This window comes from Maniola hyperantus, chromosome 23 (genome assembly GCF_902806685.2).
Source record: "Maniola hyperantus chromosome 23, iAphHyp1.2, whole genome shotgun sequence".
Classification (NCBI taxonomy): domain Eukaryota; kingdom Metazoa; phylum Arthropoda; class Insecta; order Lepidoptera; family Nymphalidae; genus Maniola; species Maniola hyperantus.
Genome location: NC_048558.1, coordinates 3712057 through 3733490, shown reverse-complemented (window position 1 = coordinate 3733490; position 21434 = coordinate 3712057). Strand labels below are relative to the sequence as shown.

The 21434-nt window shown below is 34.1% G+C and overlaps 1 protein-coding gene across 2 annotated transcripts; it reads right to left on the bottom strand.

Annotated features, from left to right (window-relative positions):
• Window positions 1-419: 419 nt before the first annotated feature.
• Window positions 420-18166, bottom strand: LOC117993218 (reticulocyte-binding protein 3-like). 2 transcript variants are annotated; one of them, XM_069506505.1, is made up of 6 exons: window positions 17901-18166; window positions 15091-16596; window positions 13042-13316; window positions 4244-4584; window positions 2631-2782; window positions 420-1977 (listed from the first exon to the last, which is right to left on the bottom strand). In XM_069506505.1, exons 2-6 carry the CDS (start codon window positions 16520-16522, stop codon window positions 860-862), a joined length of 3318 nt encoding a protein of 1105 aa, XP_069362606.1. In that variant the 5' UTR covers window positions 16523-16596; window positions 17901-18166; the 3' UTR covers window positions 420-859. The 2 variants fall into 2 exon arrangements, with proteins under 2 accessions (XP_069362606.1, XP_069362605.1); XM_069506504.1 differs by lacking the exon at window positions 17901-18166 and adding an exon at window positions 16874-17867.
• Window positions 18167-21434: the final 3268 nt, after the last annotated feature.

The window sequence follows — 21434 nt, the reverse complement described above, 5'->3', positions numbered from 1 at the left end:
GTCAGTCATCCTTATCATCATGATCAACACATCGCCGGCCCACCGACGATGAGAGAACGGCGGGGTAATGCGACAGTTCATTTGCTGTCTCTCTTCTTCTTATTTTGCTTTGTGGCTATTGCTGTCTCTCTCTAGCCGCTGTTTTGACAGCAATTATCGCAAGATTTACGCCTGTCGCGAGATACGTAATCACCCCGCCGGTCTCCTCTCAGAATTTATGAGAGTCAAGTACGTAAAAATGGAAAGACATAGTATCTTCTTCTATCTTCTTTTTGTACCTATTCTACTTCCTTTACAACCTCTCGCACTGCCAGGGTCACTGGTAGAGATCTGGAGAGAGAGATAAGTGCTTCTCTGTCCACTTTTGTTCTCTTTCTCTCTTTACTGTAAATGTTTTTGGTACAAATAAAAGACGAAAATACTGTATACTTTTTATTTTATTAACTACATAGTACATATTTACTTTAATTTTAAAAATAGACATAATTTAGCAATATATAAATATTTACAGTTTACTTAAAATGATTTTTTTTTAATAGATATAGCGAGCAAACGAGCAGGCGGGTCACCTGATGTTAAGTGATTACCGCCGCCCATGAACATTTGCAGCACCAGAGGAGCCGCCGATTTCTTTGACAATTATTTTATATGTTTTTGTAAGTTGTTATTAAATATCACTCGCTTTAACGGTGAAGGAAAACATCGTGAGGAAACCTACATGCCTGAGAGTTCTCCATAATGTACTCAAAGGTATGAGCCATGACTATGGCCAAACCCTTCTCACTCTGAGTGGAGACTCGTGCTCTGTAGTGAGCCGGCGATGGGTTGACCATGATGATGACGATGATGATAATATTTTCTAATTATTTATGCTCTTTTTCCCAGTACCATAGATACGTTGACACAGATTATAGAACTTCCAGTTATCCAATGCCTCTGGACTTTCCTTGACCATCGCTCTATATTGGGACCTTATTTCCAACATTTTCTTGGAACAAACCAAGGGGCTTTTCTTCAAAATATCTGAAGCCTCCATCCATAGATAACTTCTCACGAATTTGGGATTTTTGAATTTATCTAAATGCGCTAAATACCATGTCAGTAACCGTTCGATTTCTATATCCGACCATGTTTCTTCTATATCATCAGTTTCTAAAGTTGGTAAATCGTTACACAAAGCTTCCTTTAAAGCATTTTCCTTTGTCAATATTTCTTGTAGGATATCCTTATAGGGCGTAAACAATTCGTTATTAAAACTTATTTTCAAATAGTTGATTTTATTGAAAATTTTAATGACTGGCTCCGAAATATATTTCGCGAGTTCCGTCCATAGATATTTCTTTTCGAATTTTGGGCTAACGAAATCTTCTAAATTCTGTAAGTAATACTGCAAGGCATTATAGACCTTATTATCATCAATTTGTACGTCATTGAACACTTTTATTGAATCCAAATCTTGGTTTGTCGAGGCTTTCTTAAGCATTGGTTTTATAGCTGAAATCTTTTGTAACAAATTGTGGTATGGTGTATTATTAGTGTCATTGAGGAGTTTTTTGAGTTTTATAAGCATTTTTTTGCAGGATATTGGAGTTTTTTCGTCCATTTTCGATGCTATTTCCGTCCACATGTCTCTTGAATTTATTTCTTGGCCTTCATGAGTTTTTAGATACTTCAAGTAGAGTTTAAGGAGTCGTGTTTTGCCTCGTCTGTTCCATTTTGTAATTATTTGTTTGTTTTCGGACTTAACATAGATATTGTCCATGTCATCAGGCATCTGATCTCGCTCCTCGATATTGTTCAAGTCGTGTGGAATATTATCTCGCTCCTCGATATTGTTCAAGTCGTGTGGAATATTATCTCGCTCCTCAATATTGTTCAAGTCGTTTGGAATGTTATCTCCCTCCGGCAGTATGATTTGCGCGTTGTTTATGTCTTCCTCACCTTCCGGCATGACGATTATACATTGAAAATCGTCATCTGAAAATATTGAATAAGGAAGTTTAGTATCGCAATCCTAATAATCCTAATTCTAATCCTATAATATTATAAATGTGAAAGTGTGGATGTTTGGATGTTTGTTACACAATCACGCAAAAACGGCTGAACGGAGTGGATGAAATTTGGAATGGAGATAGATTACACCCTGGATTAACACATAGGCTACTTTTTATCCCGGAATATCAAAGAGTTCCCGTGGGATTTTGTGAAATGTAAATCTACGCGGATGAAGTCGCGGGCATCAGCTAGTAAACAATATAGACACCTATGTCAGTGACCTTGGTTCTCCTGCGGATCTCCTTATTTCGGATCTTATCAACGATGAATACCTACAGTTTTTCTTATACAATCGGGGGGCAGATCTGATTAATTTTTTTTAAATAAAAATGGCGAGCAAACGCGCAGGCGGGTCACCTGATCTTAAGTGATTACCGCCGCTCATGAACATTTGCAGTACCAGAGGAACCACCAATGCGTTGCCGGCCTTGCAAAAATTTCTTAGTCTGCCCCTTGAATAACCCCATGTTGTAATCTAATGGGAACATCGCCGAAGGGAGTTGATTCCACAGTTTGCATGTGTATGGAAAACAGGATCTGGTACAACGAGCAGAGAATTTAGTATCAAAACCTACCTTGAACCACAGTGTCTTCATCATACTCGTATCCGTTCTCATCGACCTCCATTTTGTCCAAAACCTCGACATCTTGAATATCTTGCGCGCCTGTCTTGTAAATGTCATCCATCATGATGAAATACTTCCAAGATACTTTCACGTCTGGATTCCTGGAAAACGGTACTATAAAATTTCCTGTATTATATATCCATACTAATATTATAAATCCAAAAGTGTCTGCCTGTCTGCTAGCTTCTCACGTCCCATCCGTTCAACCGATTTTAATGAAATTTAGTACAGAGATAGCTTGCATCCCGGGGAAGCCTACTTTTTATCGCGGAAAATCAAAGAGTTCCCACGGAACTTTTAAAAACCTAAATCCACGCGGACGAAGTCGCGGGCATCATCTAGTTATATATATTCGGTATTCCTGTAAAAGTTCCTGGTATTATAAAATTCAAAAACTTTAAACTTAATCTTAAAATTAAAAAACCAGTCAAGCGTGAGCCGGACTCGCGCACGAATGGTCCCGTCGTACAAAATATAGCACTATGTACTTGCCACGTCGTAGGTGGGGCATTGACCCGAGTTTTGCACGCTATACATTGCGAGTTTGAAAAATACTAAATCACTAAAACTACAAAATCAGGCAAATGGTTATTGGTATTGGATTGTGTTAAGGTATTATAACAATAACGTTAATAATAATATTTGCTAGAATTCTGATTACAGCCTGTACCTATAAAAGTACATCATCATCATCATGATCAACCCATCGCCGGCTCACTACAGAGTGAGAAGGGTTTGGCCATAGTCTACCACGCTGGCCATGTGCAGATTGGTAGACTTCACACACCTTTGAGAACATTATGGAGAACTCTCAGGCATGCAGGTTTTCTCACGATTCAAATTCAAATTCAAATTCAAATTTCTTTATTGCGAATATGGGTAAACAGTGCAGATATTACAAAACAAAAAGGTACAGCCAAATTCTGCCTATTAGCATGCAATATGTTGTGACTTATGATATACCGAACAACGTGTACATAGTTTTGATTAGTCAAATTAAATACTTAGTCACAAAAAAATACAAATTTAAATGATAATGTTACAAATGTCAAAAATTAAAATAAAACTAAAATTTCTCTACAAGGTAATCATTAATCGAGTAATATGTCTTTTCTAACAATAGTTTTTTCAATTTTATCTTAAATAAAGGAAGTTCTCGCGTCTCAATTATATATTTGGGCAAGTGATTATACAAGAGTGGCCCAGTGGCAAAAAAACTTTTGGAGAAATGAGCGGTTCTACTAGGAGGGTGCCGCAGTTTAAGCACATGCCTTTTACTATTGAAGTTTTCATATAAATTCAAGTTTTGTTTAATAAAAATGATAGTCTCATAAATATATATACATGGCATGGTCAAAATATTATGTTGTATGTATGTCAAAATATTAACGATGTTTTCCTTCACCGTTAAAGCAAGTGATATTAAATTACTTAAAACGCACATAACTCCGAAAAGTTAAAGGTGCGAGCCCAGGATCGAGCCCCCGACCTCCGATTAGAAGGCGGACGTCCTAACCACTAGGCTATCACAGTTTCTAAAAGTACATGCATAACAATATTACCTTGCCTTCATAGTTTTCAATTTTCGATAAGACTTCCTCAACTCAAGGAATTTATCACAACAACTCGAAGCTGATCTGCCCAACTCCAGCGCCAAATTGCTCCACTTATTTCTATCTTCAACATCATCAATAAGGGTACAGTAATTTCGCGCAAAGTAATTGATAACTTGTTTGATTTCTTTCGCAGACCATTCTTCTTCGTCGTCAGAATCGATTTTTCCGTTTTTGAGTTTAGTTTTGATTGCTCTATAGCCAAACACTTTCTTGCATAGAGTGTAATAGGGCCATAGGATTGGCTTTTCTGGTTTATTTATTTCACGTTGAACGTATGTCGTGTAAACCTGTACAGAAAAAAAAACCGGTCAAGTGCGAGTCCGACTCGTACACGAAGGGTTCCGTACCATCGTAAATAGTATAAGTCTCGCAAATTGCTATTGCGCTGGAAGTGGAACCATATCTCATTAACATCGAAATGACATCATTTTGACGTCAGCCGAAATAAAAATATACCATCAGCCCGAAACTTGAAAATGGCGGCCAGGCGCATTAGCAATTTGCGGGACGTATAAGCCTATAATTAGCCTTATATTTTTTTTGTAGAACACTGCAAGTTAATGCCGTCATTATACTGCGCCATCTTTACGTGATTTAGTAAATATTTTTAAACATTTAAATTTTTTTTAGATGTACCTGACCACAAATTCACAGTTTTCAGATTTTTCCCATTACTTGTGCTATAAGACATACCTACCTACCTACCTATAGGCTTTCTTGATAGACACGATGGACAGACAGACAACAAAATGATCCTATAAGGGTTCCTTTTTTCTTTTTGACGTACGGATCCCTAAAAAAAGGGTTTCCACGGGATAAAAAACCTAAATCCACGCGGATGAAGTCGCGGGCATTATCTAATCCTACTTAATATTATAAATGTGAAAGTGTGGATGTTTAGATGTTTGGATGTTTTTTACTCAATTACGCAAAAATGGCTGAACGGATTTGGACGAAATTTGGAATGGAGATAGATTATACCCTGGATTAACACATAGGCTACTTTTCATCCCGGAAAATCAAAGAATTCCCACGGGATTTTTGAAAACCTAAATTCACGCGTACGAAGTCGCGGGTGTGAGATTTTGTATAAAGAAAGAAGTTAAGACAGTGGGCTTTAATAGTGATGATAAATTAAATCCAATGATTACTAATGAAAGTTATCATTTATCAATTATTTGTCAGGTAAGGCCAAATACTAAGTAATTAAAAATCAAGCAAAGCATCTGCTGTATTATTTAAAAGTAAGAATCCTGATCATCTAAACAAGCTTCTAGATAATAATTAGAAGCTAACAACCTAGTGTTTACTTTTATCTCAATGTATAAAATAAGTAGCAAAAGAGGGTAGGTTATAAATACAGAAGTAAAACCAACCAAGTAGAATAATAATTAAATTGTATTGTTCAGCATTGATCTATTTATATTAAAATGAATCTACCACCCATTTCGCTAAGGTGTTTAGTCATGGAGAAGAAAGGGCAAAGAAACTCCATAACACACATCTTTTAAAACATTAGAACGTTGAGTAAAGTAGTAGGTACATATTGGGTACACAGTTACAACAGGTAACCTATAAAAGGCAAATGATTACATTACATTATAATAAAATATAAGAATACTTAACTTCAGTGAGGTCCGCTGTGTTTGCTCTGGGCTGTCGATACAAGACTGTCCCCTCTCTGTCGAGGTAGGGTACTTTTATAACACTGCCATCGCAAACAAGGCGGATATCGACTATCACATGATCTTAATATTAATCATTATTTATTTTAGGTTTGTTGACAAAAGGTATGTTGACACACCCAATTTACAATAATAAAATCAGTGACATTGATGGTCTACGTATTAATAATTTACAATAATAATAAGCGACTTAAATTGACAGTTTACACAACATTATTATTTCACATAATAGCTATTGCCAACTGTATGTTGACAATAGCTTAGTATAATGTCACCCTTAGTACATTGACAGTATTTAATTTACAATGAATAATTAGTTACCAGTATTGACAATTCACATAATATTATTTATCGTATTGTCACATTCCTAAATATTAAATTAAACAACATACAAGAAAAGATACTATTCAAATCATACCCTTTCCGTACATTGACAGTATTTAATTTACAATTTTACAATGAATAATTAGTTACCAGTATTGACAATTCACATAATATTATTTATCGTATTGTCACATTCCTAAATATTAAATTAAACAACATACAAGAAAAGATACTAATTAAATCATACTCTTTCCGTACATTGATATTGAATTCGGAAACGGAATTACGATTCTGTTTTAAATATCACAACAAACATTTACTTCAGATTCCCAAGTTTATGATTAGATGAATTTTAGCATAATAATTATGTATCCAATTTTATCGTAATATAACACGGCCATACTGACAAGTACTTCGTTCCCGAAGTACATAGGGAAATTAGAAAGAAAAGAAAAAAAATCTAGCTAAGAGCTAAATAAAAAAAAATTACTGTAAGCTAAAAAGATCTATAAGCTAAGGAAGATCTATAAGCTAAAATGATCTATAAGCTACAGCTACCTAGTTTAACTGTCCCTAACTGGCTGCGCCCCATAATTTAATGTTTAATTATTTTTTTTGTATAATATGTATAGTTTTTGTTTTATTATTATTAGTTTTATAAAGCAAGGGGTCTTGTACTAGACTCTTGCCCAGTAGAGGTCATTACTAGACCTCGCTACTTACTGGCACCGTCCGAACAAGCCGTCTAACATTACCAACCAATATTTTTTAACTTTTTTTTTTTTTTTATTGGTACTAGTAATGATTAGTGCCGGCAGCCCTAACTAACTGGCCTAACCGCTGCCCCCCCCATAAATGGGTCTTGTACTAGACTCTTGCCCAGTAGAGGTCATTACTACACCTCGCTACTTACTGGCACCGTCCGAACAAGCCGTCTAACATTACTAACCAATATTTTTTAACTCTTTTTTTTTTTTTTTATTGGTACTAGTAATGATTAGTGCCGGGCAGCCTAACTAACTGGCCTAACCGCTGCCTCCCCATAAATGGGTCTTGTACTAGACTCTTGCCCAGTAGAGGTTATTACTAGACCTCGCTACTTACTGGCACCGTCCGAACAAGCCGTCTAACATTACTAACCAATATTTTTTGACTCTTTTTTTTTTTTTTTTTTTTTTTGGTACTAGTAATGATTAGTGCCAGGCAGCCTAACTAACTGGCCTAACCGCTGCCGCCCCATAAATGGGTCTTGTACTAGACTCTTGCCCAGTAGAGGTCATTACCTAGACCTCGCTACTTACTGGTACCGTCCGAACAAGCCGTCTAACATTACTAACCCCCTTTTTTTTTGTTTTTTTTTTTTTTTTTTTTTTTTTTTTGGGTCTAGTAATGATTAGTGCCGGGCAGCCTAACTACCTAGCTAACTGTCTGCCGCCCCCATAAATGGGTCTCGTACCAGGACATTACTGAATTATCACCAATAAGATGTATCACACCAATGGTGTAATACCAGCACTGTCAAGTCGAGCCGTCTAACATTACCCGACCAATGAAAAGGGCAATGATTAGTGCCAGGCAGACCTAACTAACCTAACTCCCTTTGTTTTATATGTTTGAATAATAAAAATTGTCCCCTTTGGGAATAATAACATCCGTTTCATACGGGAATAAAAAATTGTCCCCTTTGGGAATAATAACATCCGTTCCATACGGGAATAATAACATTTGTCCCATTCGGGGATAATCATTGGATTTTTTTTTTGTTTTTTTTTTTTTGTTTTTTTTTTTGTTGGTTGCTACATTCGGGAGTCTTAACATTTTGTCACATTGTGAGTCTTAACATTTTGTATCCATTGAGCATATTTTTTTTTTTCTTCCTCTGTTCTGTCATTTAGCATAAATTATTAGTATGTTTTATTACCATTCGGCCATCTTGATAAGTACTTCGTTCCCGAAGTACATAGAAAAATAGAAAAATGCAGCCAGTGAACTTAAATGAACAGCGGCAACAAAAGTACCGACATAAAAAAAAATAAGATTGCTCCATTCACAAAACGATATTCAATGATTCAATGTCAATGTTACTGTCATAAAAACCAGGATAGCCAGACGTCGATAGACGTCAGACCGAAATCAGAGTAGAATAGAATATGTTTTCTTTGTTGTTACCAAACAATGTTCCCCAATGTTAATATGTATACGGTTACTACTATTACGGTTAAAGAACTTTATTCTCACTATGAAATAAATTCACTTACATGAGAAATTTAACAAATAAACAGTAGGTATCTTATCCACACATCCACTGCGATTTTATACAAAATAAAGTGGGTAGAAATAGAATTGGCAAAACACGGATTACTAGAAACGGCTTGGTAGTAGTATAATAGTAATAATATCTGTACCTATGTGTATGTATTACATATGTATTATAGTAAGTATAGGGTTTATAGTATATACAAATGTATACATATATCGCACCGACGACACACTGTCGCAACCCAAAACATGTCAAATTTGAGTGACTGACTAACTGTCGTGATACCCTAACCAATATTGCATCATCTTTAGTTACATCTAAATTCGACGAAGAAGGACGTGACAGTTTACTGTTTAGACCGCATTAATTCAAATTGGAACGATATTGTTGAATCAGGTATGTAAAAGTTCAACTATGAATTCGAGTTAATACAATATAGCTGATTTAAACCTAAATAGATATTTCTAGTGTGTAGGTGTATTTCTAGTTATTACACTATTATCGATTCACAGAAATGAAATTTAAAATAGTATTTTCACTTAAGACACCCTTATTGGTTTAGTAAGTCATTTTAATGTGAATTAAATTGTGACCAGTGGGGTAGTAATTTTAATGTGAAGCTGGAAACCAAACGTTATTTTTCTGTTGCTTTGACACCAGCATAAACAATTAAACAAAAATATTAAAAGACGAAAGAACTGCTCGACAAAATATGATTCCCAGGACCTATTATGAATCTTACTTGCGAAGTTTGACTGGTTGATTTTAAGTACTTAAATAAAAAATATTGCTGTCATTTTGATGCTAATTATTAGAAACAGACTGATGTAAAACTAGTTTAAGTATACTATTATTATAGAAATACTAATATTTAATTTTGCCTAGCTCCAATTTAGTGACTACGTACAATTACTGTGCAGTTACAACAATAGCTGATTATTTAAGTTAAAAAAAAATTATTTTGATTGGCTCTGTTTTTTTTTTTGTATTCAAGACAAATTTTGTTTATTGTTTTGGAAGGTTTTTTTTTTTTTTGTTGAAAAAGGCAGAAATTGTTGAAATTAAATTATTACTTTTTATAAATAAAAACTGATTATCTGATTGAATTTTCTTGATTATCTGGTTTTATTTATCAATGTCCAAACCTGAATGTGCAAATTATTTTTTTGGAGGGAACTATAAAACTTAAAACTAAATTAAATAATTGTTGTAACTACAAAATTATACTCAAAACCATAAGGAAAAAGTCAAACATTATTTATAGTAACTCAAAAATTTTCAGCAATAACTATACAACTAAAAATAATTACTCTTTCTGAAAACTTTTTGTTTGAGCAATACAGTCTTAACTCAAAAATTGCGAATGTAAATGATAATTGCGTTAATATTATTTATAAACCTTATAAAGTAAGCACTTTTTTATAATCTATAACAGGAAGTGAATAATCAGTTTTTCGTCGATTCTGAAAAAGTCATTCTCTGAGTCACGACAGCACTGCATCACTAGTGCGACACGTATATTTAAAAATGTTTATATGTTTGTATTTTATTTTTATTTTTATAGTCATGTATGTGAATTTAGTATGAAAATATATTGTAGTTATATTTATATGTAACTATTTAATGTAGCATATGGTTTTTTTTTTGAGGTATTAATTGTAAGTAGGTTATATTATTGAAACCATTTATTGAGTAGTATTAAGTCGTTTTGTGCATCTGTGATGATTGTGTGTATTGAGTTGCCATAGTAAAATAAACATGTATCATCAGCGTACAACAGTATGTTTCCTTTTAAACCTATTTCATTTATACTATCAATATAGATCAGGAATAACAAAGGCCCTAATATTGATCCCTGAGGAACGCCAAATGTACAAACAGGTTTTGGTTTACTCCTATGATCTCCAGTTTTTTTTTTATTACCGCTTGAATAAATATGTTCTTTATTTGATTTGTATGTATATCAAACAAACTCAAAACAGGAATAAATTAATAACACGTTGTAACGTAGGTATTTCCTAAAATAAAATGTAGGACGTATTATTATTTTTAGTAGGATGACCAATAGAAAAAAAAAATAGGTTCCTATTTACTTGATTGGTTTGTCAAAATAATAAGATAAAATAAAATCAGGTTCAACCTAACCTCAAAGTTTATTGCTGATATGTGGGAACAATAAGAATATTTTATTAAAAAGAAAATACTTTTGAAATGAGATATTTCGACAAAAGAAGATTAAATAAAACAAACTATATTTAAGGGGAATTATTCTTAAGCGAAGTTATAATAATATTATAGAGTTAAGAATAAAATTAATGTAAGAAATCTCAAAGAATTTGTAGTTGTATTATTATTATTATTATTATTTTGTATGTGGAAACAGTTTGGTAATCTTAATCCTTATTTATTAAAAAAAAAATGTTAAATGTTATAATAACGTCACTGAGTAGAAAAAAAATACTTGAGTAGGCAATCTGCTTTGCGTTGTTTTAAGAAAAGGAAATTAGTTGAACGACAAAATTGTTCGAATGGATAATCTCTTGTGTTGTTTTAAGAAAAGACAAATAGTTGAATTATTTTAAGAAGCAAAATAAATAAATATAGTTTATGTTTAAGTTTAATTAATCAGAATAAGTTAATTTCTTCAAGTTTTGAGCTGTAAGTACGGTGCGATTTCTTAAAAGCAAACCTTTTTGTTTCGGTATATCATAACGTTCTAAATGATTTCACATCTACATATACTTTATCAAAAACCGTTCGGCCAATCTGACCTCTAACTAGACTTATTCTTATCCAAATAAATTATACCACAACACGTGGTTTATCTAACTAATTAAAATCTTTTATGATTACCCTCACAAAAACTTTTTCATAGAAACAATACCACAAACGTGGTTTTAAGATCACTTTAAAGCAGCACATAATTACACTTCACTTATCTTTCACAATTGGAGCGACGTTCCAACAAAAGGTGCCACACGAGCACCAAGTGCCGCCGACGACAGGTGGCAGCCTGTCGCTTCGAGGAGAGGCCACATCCACGATTACTGAAAGCATTTGAAAAGTATTAGTATTACGACAAGAAAAGAATTATCGTATCCCACTTCTGATGTGAGATTTTGTATAAAGAAAGAAGTTAAGACAGTGGGCTTTAATAGTGATGATAAATTAAATCCAATGATTACTAATGAAAGTTATCATTTATCAATTATTTGTCAGGTAAGGCCAAATACTAAGTAATTAAAAATCAAGCAAAGCATCTGCTGTATTATTTAAAAGTAAGAATCCTGATCATCTAAACAAGCTTCTAGATAATAATTAGAAGCTAACAACCTAGTGTTTACTTTTATCTCAATGTATAAAATAAGTAGCAAAAGAGGGTAGGTTATAAATACAGAAGTAAAACCAACCAAGTAGAATAATAATTAAATTGTATTGTTCAGCATTGATCTATTTATATTAAAATGAATCTACCACCCATTTCGCTAAGGTGTTTAGTCATGGAGAAGAAAGGGCAAAGAAACTCCATAACACACATCTTTTAAAACATTAGAACGTTGAGTAAAGTAGTAGGTACATATTGGGTACACAGTTACAACAGGTAACCTATAAAAGGCAAATGATTACATTACATTATAATAAAATATAAGAATACTTAACTTCAGTGAGGTCCGCTGTGTTTGCTCTGGGCTGTCGATACAAGACTGTCCCCTCTCTGTCGAGGTAGGGTACTTTTATAACACTGCCATCGCAAACAAGGCGGATATCGACTATCACATGATCTTAATATTAATCATTATTTATTTTAGGTTTGTTGACAAAAGGTATGTTGACACACCCAATTTACAATAATAAAATCAGTGACATTGATGGTCTACGTATTAATAATTTACAATAATAATAAGCGACTTAAATTGACAGTTTACACAACATTATTATTTCACATAATAGCTATTGCCAACTGTATGTTGACAATAGCTTAGTATAATGTCACCCTTAGTACATTGACAGTATTTAATTTACAATGAATAATTAGTTACCAGTATTGACAATTCACATAATATTATTTATCGTATTGTCACATTCCTAAATATTAAATTAAACAACATACAAGAAAAGATACTATTCAAATCATACCCTTTCCGTACATTGACAGTATTTAATTTACAATTTTACAATGAATAATTAGTTACCAGTATTGACAATTCACATAATATTATTTATCGTATTGTCACATTCCTAAATATTAAATTAAACAACATACAAGAAAAGATACTAATTAAATCATACTCTTTCCGTACATTGATATTGAATTCGGAAACGGAATTACGATTCTGTTTTAAATATCACAACAAACATTTACTTCAGATTCCCAAGTTTATGATTAGATGAATTTTAGCATAATAATTATGTATCCAATTTTATCGTAATATAACACGGGCATCAGCTAGTGTTAAAATAAAAGTATGTTTTACCTGTTTGAAATTCCGGAATCTATGAGCGCATTCGGTGGCAGAGATCCCTATTTGTTTCGCCAAAACCTCCCATAGAGCCAGTTTCTTGTAAAACGACGAGGCAAACTTATCCTTATTTTTTAGATAAAACTCCAGAATTTTAAAGGCTTTTTCGTCACCGTTACGTTTCTTGGTGCGTTTTATAAAGCCTCTCTCGTCATAGGACCCGCCGTCGTCACATATTTCGCCGTTTTCGACGAGCGTTTCGTCGTTGTTTTTGATTATTATTCTTTTAGCTGAAATTAATTGAAACTTATTTATGTGAGAGAACAAGAAACATTGATTTTTTTTAAAGAATATTAGCCATGTTAAATGACTAATATTCCCCTTTCCTCTCCAACTAAGCATCAAGCTTGTGCTAGGAGTAGGTACGACAATAGTGCAACGGGCGGGGTTTGAACCGTCAACCTTTCGGTTTTCAGTCCACTCCTTTACCTGTTTAGCTATTGAGGCTCTAAGGTTGTTAAGTTTTGAGCACTTACATAAATAAAAAGGTGCTGTAGTGGTGCTGTACCATCATAATAGAAATAACATTTTTGAATTTTTTTAATTTTCGTGGCAGCAATTTTGAAATTTTTATTATTTGTTATTATAGTGGCAATAGTAAACACACATTCTGTGATAATTTCAGGTTTCTACCTTTTATGGTTCCCGAGATATAGCCACAGACAGACGGACAAACGGACAGACGGATAGACAGCAGAGGTTTTGTACGCTTAGGCTTAGCTTTGGGTACGGAACCAAAGTGGATTGAACAAGTGATACATTATTAAAGTTAAAAGTAAAACATTCCTAGGCTAACCTTTGTTATAGCTAAACCAATTTTGACTGGACTTTTCTGAGTAAATAACTTTTTACTACAAAGGAATTTAAAAATACTAAATCGAAGCAGGTAAAGTTCTTGGCAAAATGTTATGGTAAACTAAGGATGAGATTTATAGAGCGCACTCTGACTTAGCTTAGACTTATAATAATAATAAATATTTTTTATTCAAGTAAACTTTCACAAGTACTTTCGAATCGTCGGATGCATCTACCAGTGGTTCGGATTGCCTTTCCTACCGAGAAGAACCAGCAAGAAACTCGGCGGTTGCTCTTTTCAAATATTTGATATACAGATAGACTTAAGACAAAGTTAAAACGAGACATAGCTATATCTCTCACATAAATATGTCTCATTTTAACTCAATCTTAAGTCTCAGCAAAGACAAAGTGCACTCTATAGTAAAGATGGGCGTTATTGGCTATTTCTGGCAACGGTTAATCAACAGTTATTTAGTTTCAATACCAATATTGATAACCGTTGCCGAATATCAGTATCAGAGATGTGTTTCAACTAATTTAATATGCGCAACGCGCAGCGGTTTCCGTTGGAGTAACTAAGCTAGCTGCCGTATCAATACCGTCTGTATAGCTAGCGCGCGCATATTCACTAAAATAAAACCAATTTTACTTTCATGAATATCGTGAAGTAATCACAACCTTAAGTTCATAGGAGCAAAGTTTAATTATAATGATCATTGACATAGGTCAAACTATAGTGGACGCCTGCACGAATAGTTTGCCACAATCCAGTTAACCAAAAACATTTCACGAAGATTGATAAACCAAAGAGGACCTTATCTCTATTACTCTAAGGCTAACTGTATTAAGATTGATAGATCAAAGTGTAATGGACAAGTACTTGTACAGTTAAGCCTTAGCGTAATAGAGATAAGGTCGGCTTTGGTTTATAATATACCGCTCCTTCTCAGCTTTCAGTGAAAGAATGAAAGAGAAGGCATAATTATTGCGTTTCTAGTTACCAAAAAACCAAACAATGCATTGTCAGTTGCCAGTTGGCAGCGTTGCGTTGTCAGGTGGTTCGTCATAGATGTTAGCTGATAACCGTTGTTAGCTACGACAATAATGCTACGGTACGCTATAGGCACGGCAGCGGTTTTCAGTTAAGTTAAGCTATAGCGGACACATGTCTACTCTATAGATCTCGGCCTAAGTTTTAAATCTCACCTGCTAATTTCCCAGGTTTACTAAGCAAAGTTTTTTCATCACTTTTCTTATACCCGTGAAGTAAGTTTGTGTCCATTCCATAGTCAAATATTCTGTCAAACAAGTCTATATATCTCCAAGTTATTTGCATATCCGAATTTTCCTTCTTATCGTCTAAAGCTGATTTATATATGGCTGTCAACTCATCCCATTGCATTTTACATGAATAAATACTTCTTTGGAATTTATTAGCAAGAACAGACCAACATACGTAATAACATACAGGATCTTTGACCATACCACTGTTATTATATACATATTGTACTAACTCGTCAATTTGTTCTACCTTCCATAATTCGGACGTCTCAACTTCTTTCTCTATCTCAATTTCAACTTCTTTAGCTATAATGTTATCAAAAAGTATATCCAAAGGTACTCTTTTATACAAATCATATCCGTCTGCTAAAAGTTTATCAAAATGTGCATTCTTAAGTTCTTCATACTTTTGCTTGCACAAATCTGGTCCTTTATCAATTAACCTACCAATTTCTTGCCATAGAAACTTTTTAGGTATCGTAGGATCCTGAAATTCGTTGAAGCAGTCAAAATAATATTTCACTAAGAATGTTTTTTGCATATCATTCCAAAGTTTATCCGAGCTCTCTATCATAACTGTAACATCGACTTTTTTATCATCTTGCATGCCAAACTTTTGCTGAAAATCTAAGTCTTCATCGTATATTTGATCAAAATATCCCATATAAGGCCAGCTTATAGCTTCGGGACCACTTTCGTTACGTTTATACACCATTCGAATATAATGCTGTTTGAAATTCATGAAACGTTTGTGCCAATAATCTGCATCCTCTTCCCCTATTTCCATTGCTATTGTTTCCCACATAGCCCTCGAGATAGTATGTGCTTTTTGATTGCTTGTAGTCTTCTTATGTTTCAAATACAAATTTAGCATCAATTCAACTTTTGTATCTTTATTTTGTTCAGTATTAACTTTCTTTACAATGAATACTCCGTCTTGGTTGATAATGTTTTGTACAGGCATGTTCACAACGACTGTGTCCTGTCTAGCTTCTCTTAGATATGTCATGATACTAGGGTCATCGTGAAAGGCCTGATGGCATAGATCAAAGAATGGCCAAGTGATATTTACCCCATTCTGTTTATCAACACATAGTTGTGTGTACTTTTTCTTCAAAGTACTGAACTTGGCTTCACATGAAATAGGTTTTTTATCTGTTAACATAGTTTTACAAGCAACAACCCACAAGTGAATTTTCTTAGTGGTGCCACTTAGAAATGTTTCTTTATTATCTATGAAGAAGGTGATGAGTCTTCTTATGTCTTCTTCCAGCCATTTCTCTCTGGCGACCTGTTCAGTCGCTTGGGCTATTTCAAACTCATCTGGTGAATCCTCATCAACCAAATCTTCCACCATGTAGGAGTCTGGCAATATTTGGACATTCTGGTAACTGGATTCCAAAATACTTTCATTGACATTCCCATTGTTTTCTGTAACACAGATAATATTATGTCATGCAAATTTGACCAGTACACTTGATTGTGTAAGGTGCATTATATGTTATCCAGATGATTCAAAAGCACTTGTAATAGTACATTACATTCCAGGCCTGAAATAAAGTGCCTTCTCAAGTGATTTTGAAAGGATGAGGCTCCTTTTAAACTAAGGGAGGTTGGTAATCGCTATTTCGGTAATGATAAAAATGAAAAATGGTAGTATTGTACCTATATAGTAGCCTTGTAATAATTTAGATAAATAGTTTCTTACCGTCAACATAGTATAAAAGTATGTCTCCATTAGGTTGTACTTCTGTCTTCACCACTATATTATTGTGTTCCATGTTTATTTTATTCTACAAAATTTTATTTGCAAGTCATAGTACGTTACCTACCAAGTTATTAATTTATACACACAGTTATTGGACTTACAAACACTTTTTTGTGTGCTTCAACTTCTATAATTTAGAATTAGAAGTACCTATCCTATTAATCTGAGATTTAAAGAAACTTTTAAGTTAAAAAAATATATGAACACAAAACTAGACCAGTTGTAGATTAGCTATTTTAGGCACCTATCTAAACCTAAGCACTTAAAAATGATAAAATTTAATATTGTTTGATTGTTGTATTGTTTGATTTTTTCTTATTGATAAAAACAAAATTATGTTGATGTTGTTGTGATTAAAAACTCATTAAAATTATTTTGACATTCCCGCATTCCAGCATAAATTGAATGATCGGAAATTTTATCGAAAATCTCAAATCTCACAAAATGCGCAGCAATGCTTTGGCAATTGGCATTGTTGTTTCCGCCATTTTATTTTCACCAAGGAATATTATAATAATCACAGAGTACATTGAATATAGGGAATATAGTCCGTACGAAATGACTTCTCATGCGCTCTATGGGTCAACTGTGGTGTAAAAAATACGGTACAGCTTTAAAATAACGACTTAAATCGTGGGTTCGAGTGTTTTGACATGAAAATATATAAAAGGAAAAGCTGACTGACAGACTGATCTATCAAAGCAGTTCAAATCAAACTACTGGACGGATCGGGCTGAAACTTGAAAGGTACCGTGAAGCTGACTTTGCTACCAGTCAGTTAACTTTGCCATACCCACCTTTAGAAACAAAACAGTTCACTGTGACCATAGTTTCAATTTTTACGTGTTTGCACACCTTTGCGCACATTTTATTTTTTATTTTATGGCAAAATTGAATAGTATTATAACAACACCAAATGAAATGTGGCAACTCAGTTTATGGTGTTCTTAATCTATGGTTTACCTACCGCTTATACGCACGTCACAGGTTCCTTCCTTCTTCTTCTTATTTTGCTTTGGCTGTCAGCAATGTACTCTGTGGCTTTCAGTAGCTGCCTGGTAGCGCCACACCACAGAGTACTTTTTACTGTGCCACACCCTCCTTTTATTTGGTCGGTGGTGCCACACCATGCCACACCGAGCACAATGCATATTAGGTATGTCATTTGATTTTAGACGTTTATTTTTCATGTGTTGGCTGGTTGGCGCCTGGCGGCATGGCGGTTAAAAATTTAATACTCTGAAACTTCAGTAAAATTATATTATGAGAAAGACGGTTGTCTAGGTAGGTAAGTAATTTTTATATGTACATATTATTACGTTAACCTAATCTTCTCCTACTCAATGATTCATTGAGTAGAGAGCTACGAATATGTTTTTTATTCTTTTTAGGGTTCCGTACCTCAAAAGGAAAAACGGAACCCTTATACTTATAGGATCACTTTGTTGTCTATCTGTCTGCCGGTCTGTCAAGAAACCTACAGGGTACTTCCCGTTGACCTAGGATCATGAAATTTTGCAGGTAGGTAAGTAGGAGAAAAATCTGAAAACCGTGAATTTGTGGTTACAACACACAAAAAAATGAAATTGTGGTCATGAACTAAAAATTAGTATTTTAAATTTTCGAAGTAAGATAACTATATCAAGTGGGGTATCATATTATGAAAGGGCTTCACCTGTGCATTCTAAAACAGATTTTTATTTATTTTTATGCATCATAGTTTTTGAATTATCGTGCAAAATGTCGATAAAATACGACTGTAGTACGGAACCCTCGTTTCGCGAGCTTGACTCGCACTTTGCCGGTTTTTTTATCTTAAAAAATAAATAAATGGAAGGTCAAAGCTGTCAGTTTTAGACATTTTTGTGAGGGGGTCTATCTCAAAAACTAAACTAAACTAGCGGCACGCTATGATGGCCGGTTTGACGTTTGTCCGCTCATGAAGTTCCGTATTAATTGATAACGACTTTGAAGGAAATAATTGTATTACTTTATTGACGATAGTGATGTGCAGAGATTCATAAATTTTATCGAATGTAGTTTTAGGTTTAGGACTCAAAATTTATTTATTAAATTGATTTCTTAAATGTATACAAGTGTAGAAAAATCAGTTTGCACCATTTAAGGGGTGAATGTACTTGTGAATATGAACAATTTTCACTATGTGGACAAACCTCTGAAATCGCAAAAAAATATCAATAAATTTTTAAAAATGGAATCTAATACGATCGTCACATAGGATCGCTGGCTAGCACAACTACTACCTCCGGCAAACTCGCGTCAATGCTCAATGCAAAACAAAGCAGTTTCGAATTGACGTTGCTTCGAAAAGTATAAACTGTCAGTGCAATGCGATTGTGATATAGTTTTGACCTGGCTTTGGATTTCAAATATTGATACTGCATTACTGTTGACCCTTGCTCGTTAATTTGGACTCTGTTCAAGCCCTTTGTTGTGGATTTCGTCGATATGACCGAACGTACGCAGAGAACTGTTCTAAATAGTCAGACACGTGAGTTCCTAATACGCCTTCGTAACTATTTCGATCGTGAAGCTCAAAATGGAGGGCCAATTTTACCTATAACGTCAGTGGTTGAACGCGTAGCTGATGCGCTTAATATTGGACAACGAACTGTTAGACGGATAACTAAAAAAAAATATGGCGAGACTGGCACAGAAGAAAATAAACTTCACACACCAAAAAAGAGAAAACGAGCAAAACCAGTCGTAGGCATCGATAGCTTTGATGCCGATGCTATCCGAAGACATGTTTACGGCTACTATTTACAGAAGGAGTATCCAACAAGAAAAAAGTTGGTGCATTCACTGAAGGAAGCTGGATTATTCTTCGGTGGGGAAAGTTCTTTAACGAAGATTTTGAAGACCATTGGATTTCGATACAAAAAATGTAACAAACGCAAAATATTGATGGAAAGATTTGATATAGCGATGGCAAGGTATACTTTTTTACGGCAAGTGAAAGAAATCAAAAATTGGCAAAATGTTGTGTTCTTGGATGAAACATGGCTTAATGCTAACCATACTGTAGGCCGTTCTTGGAACGATGACACAGCAGCATCTACTTCCAAAGTTCCTGTAGGAAAAGGATCGCGACTTATAATTTGTCACGCCGGAACCATCAACGGGTTTGTCGAAGGTTCTCTCATGGCTTTTGCGTCAAAAACCACTGGAGACTATCATGAAGACATGAATGGAGAAAAGTTTACTGAATGGTTTACCTCAATGTTGTGTAGCCTCCCTGAACCATCTATTATAATTATGGACAACGCCCCATACCACTCGATGCAAATTGACAAGCCACCTGCCCAATCCCAAAAGAAAGCTGATATCGTCGCATGGCTTCGTAAAAATGGCGTAGATGCAAACATGAATATGTTAAAAGCGGAATTAGTACGTCTTTTAAAAGAAAACAAACCAACCAAGATCCGATACGTCATTGACGAAATAGCATTAGAACATGGGCACAGAGTTATACGGTTACCGCCTTACCATTGTGAGTATAATGCGATTGAGTTGGTGTGGGCTCAAATTAAGGGATATGCTGCAAGACACAATACAGAACCCCCATTTACCACAAAAAAAATGCTAAAATTATTAGAAGAAGCTTGTGAACATGTGACTAAAGGAGACTGGGAAAAGGTTGTGAATAGAACTGTTAAATTAATAAGGGAAGATTATGAAAGAGATGTGAAAATAGATAATATTATAGAAAACGAACATATAATTATTAATGTATGTGATGATAGCAGTGACGACAGTGAAAATAGTAGTATGGACGAATCTGATTAATTATGGCCTTTTGTGGCACCTTTTTCGGTATCTTTTGTATTCATATGTTTCTTGTGTGCATATAAAGTATGTATATTCATTTTCGTTCAAATATTCAGTTCGTTCAAATAAATTAAATAAACATATACATTTTTGTTTTATTAAACCTATTTAATCAGGTACAAAAACAAAACTTAATTGTTTTTTGTTCGAGAATAAATTGACATTCCACATCACTATTGTAATGTGTCAAACCGGCCATCATAGCGTGCCGCTATTGTAGTTAGGTAGGAATCTACACTAATATTATAAAGAGGAAAACTTTGTTTGTTTGTTTGTTTGTTTGTTTGTACTGAATAGGCTCAAAAACTACTGGACCGATTTTAAAAATTCTTTCACCATTCGAAAGCTACATTATCCACGAGTAACATAGGCTATATTTTATTTTGGAAAAAAATAGGGTTCCGTAAGATATTTGGGTTTTTCGGACACAAGGTGTAAAAAATCAACCAGAAAAGTTACTTATTTTGCGTACGCTGCCTAAACTATAAAAGATAGAACCATAAAATGTTCTAATTAATTGTAGATCTTATAAATATCTACAAAAAAGTCCGCGACACACTATACCCATCTATGTCGAGTGAGGCACAGCAACCATTTTTTTATTTAAAAATCTTGAATTTTTTTTGGACTACATTTAAACGCGTTTATT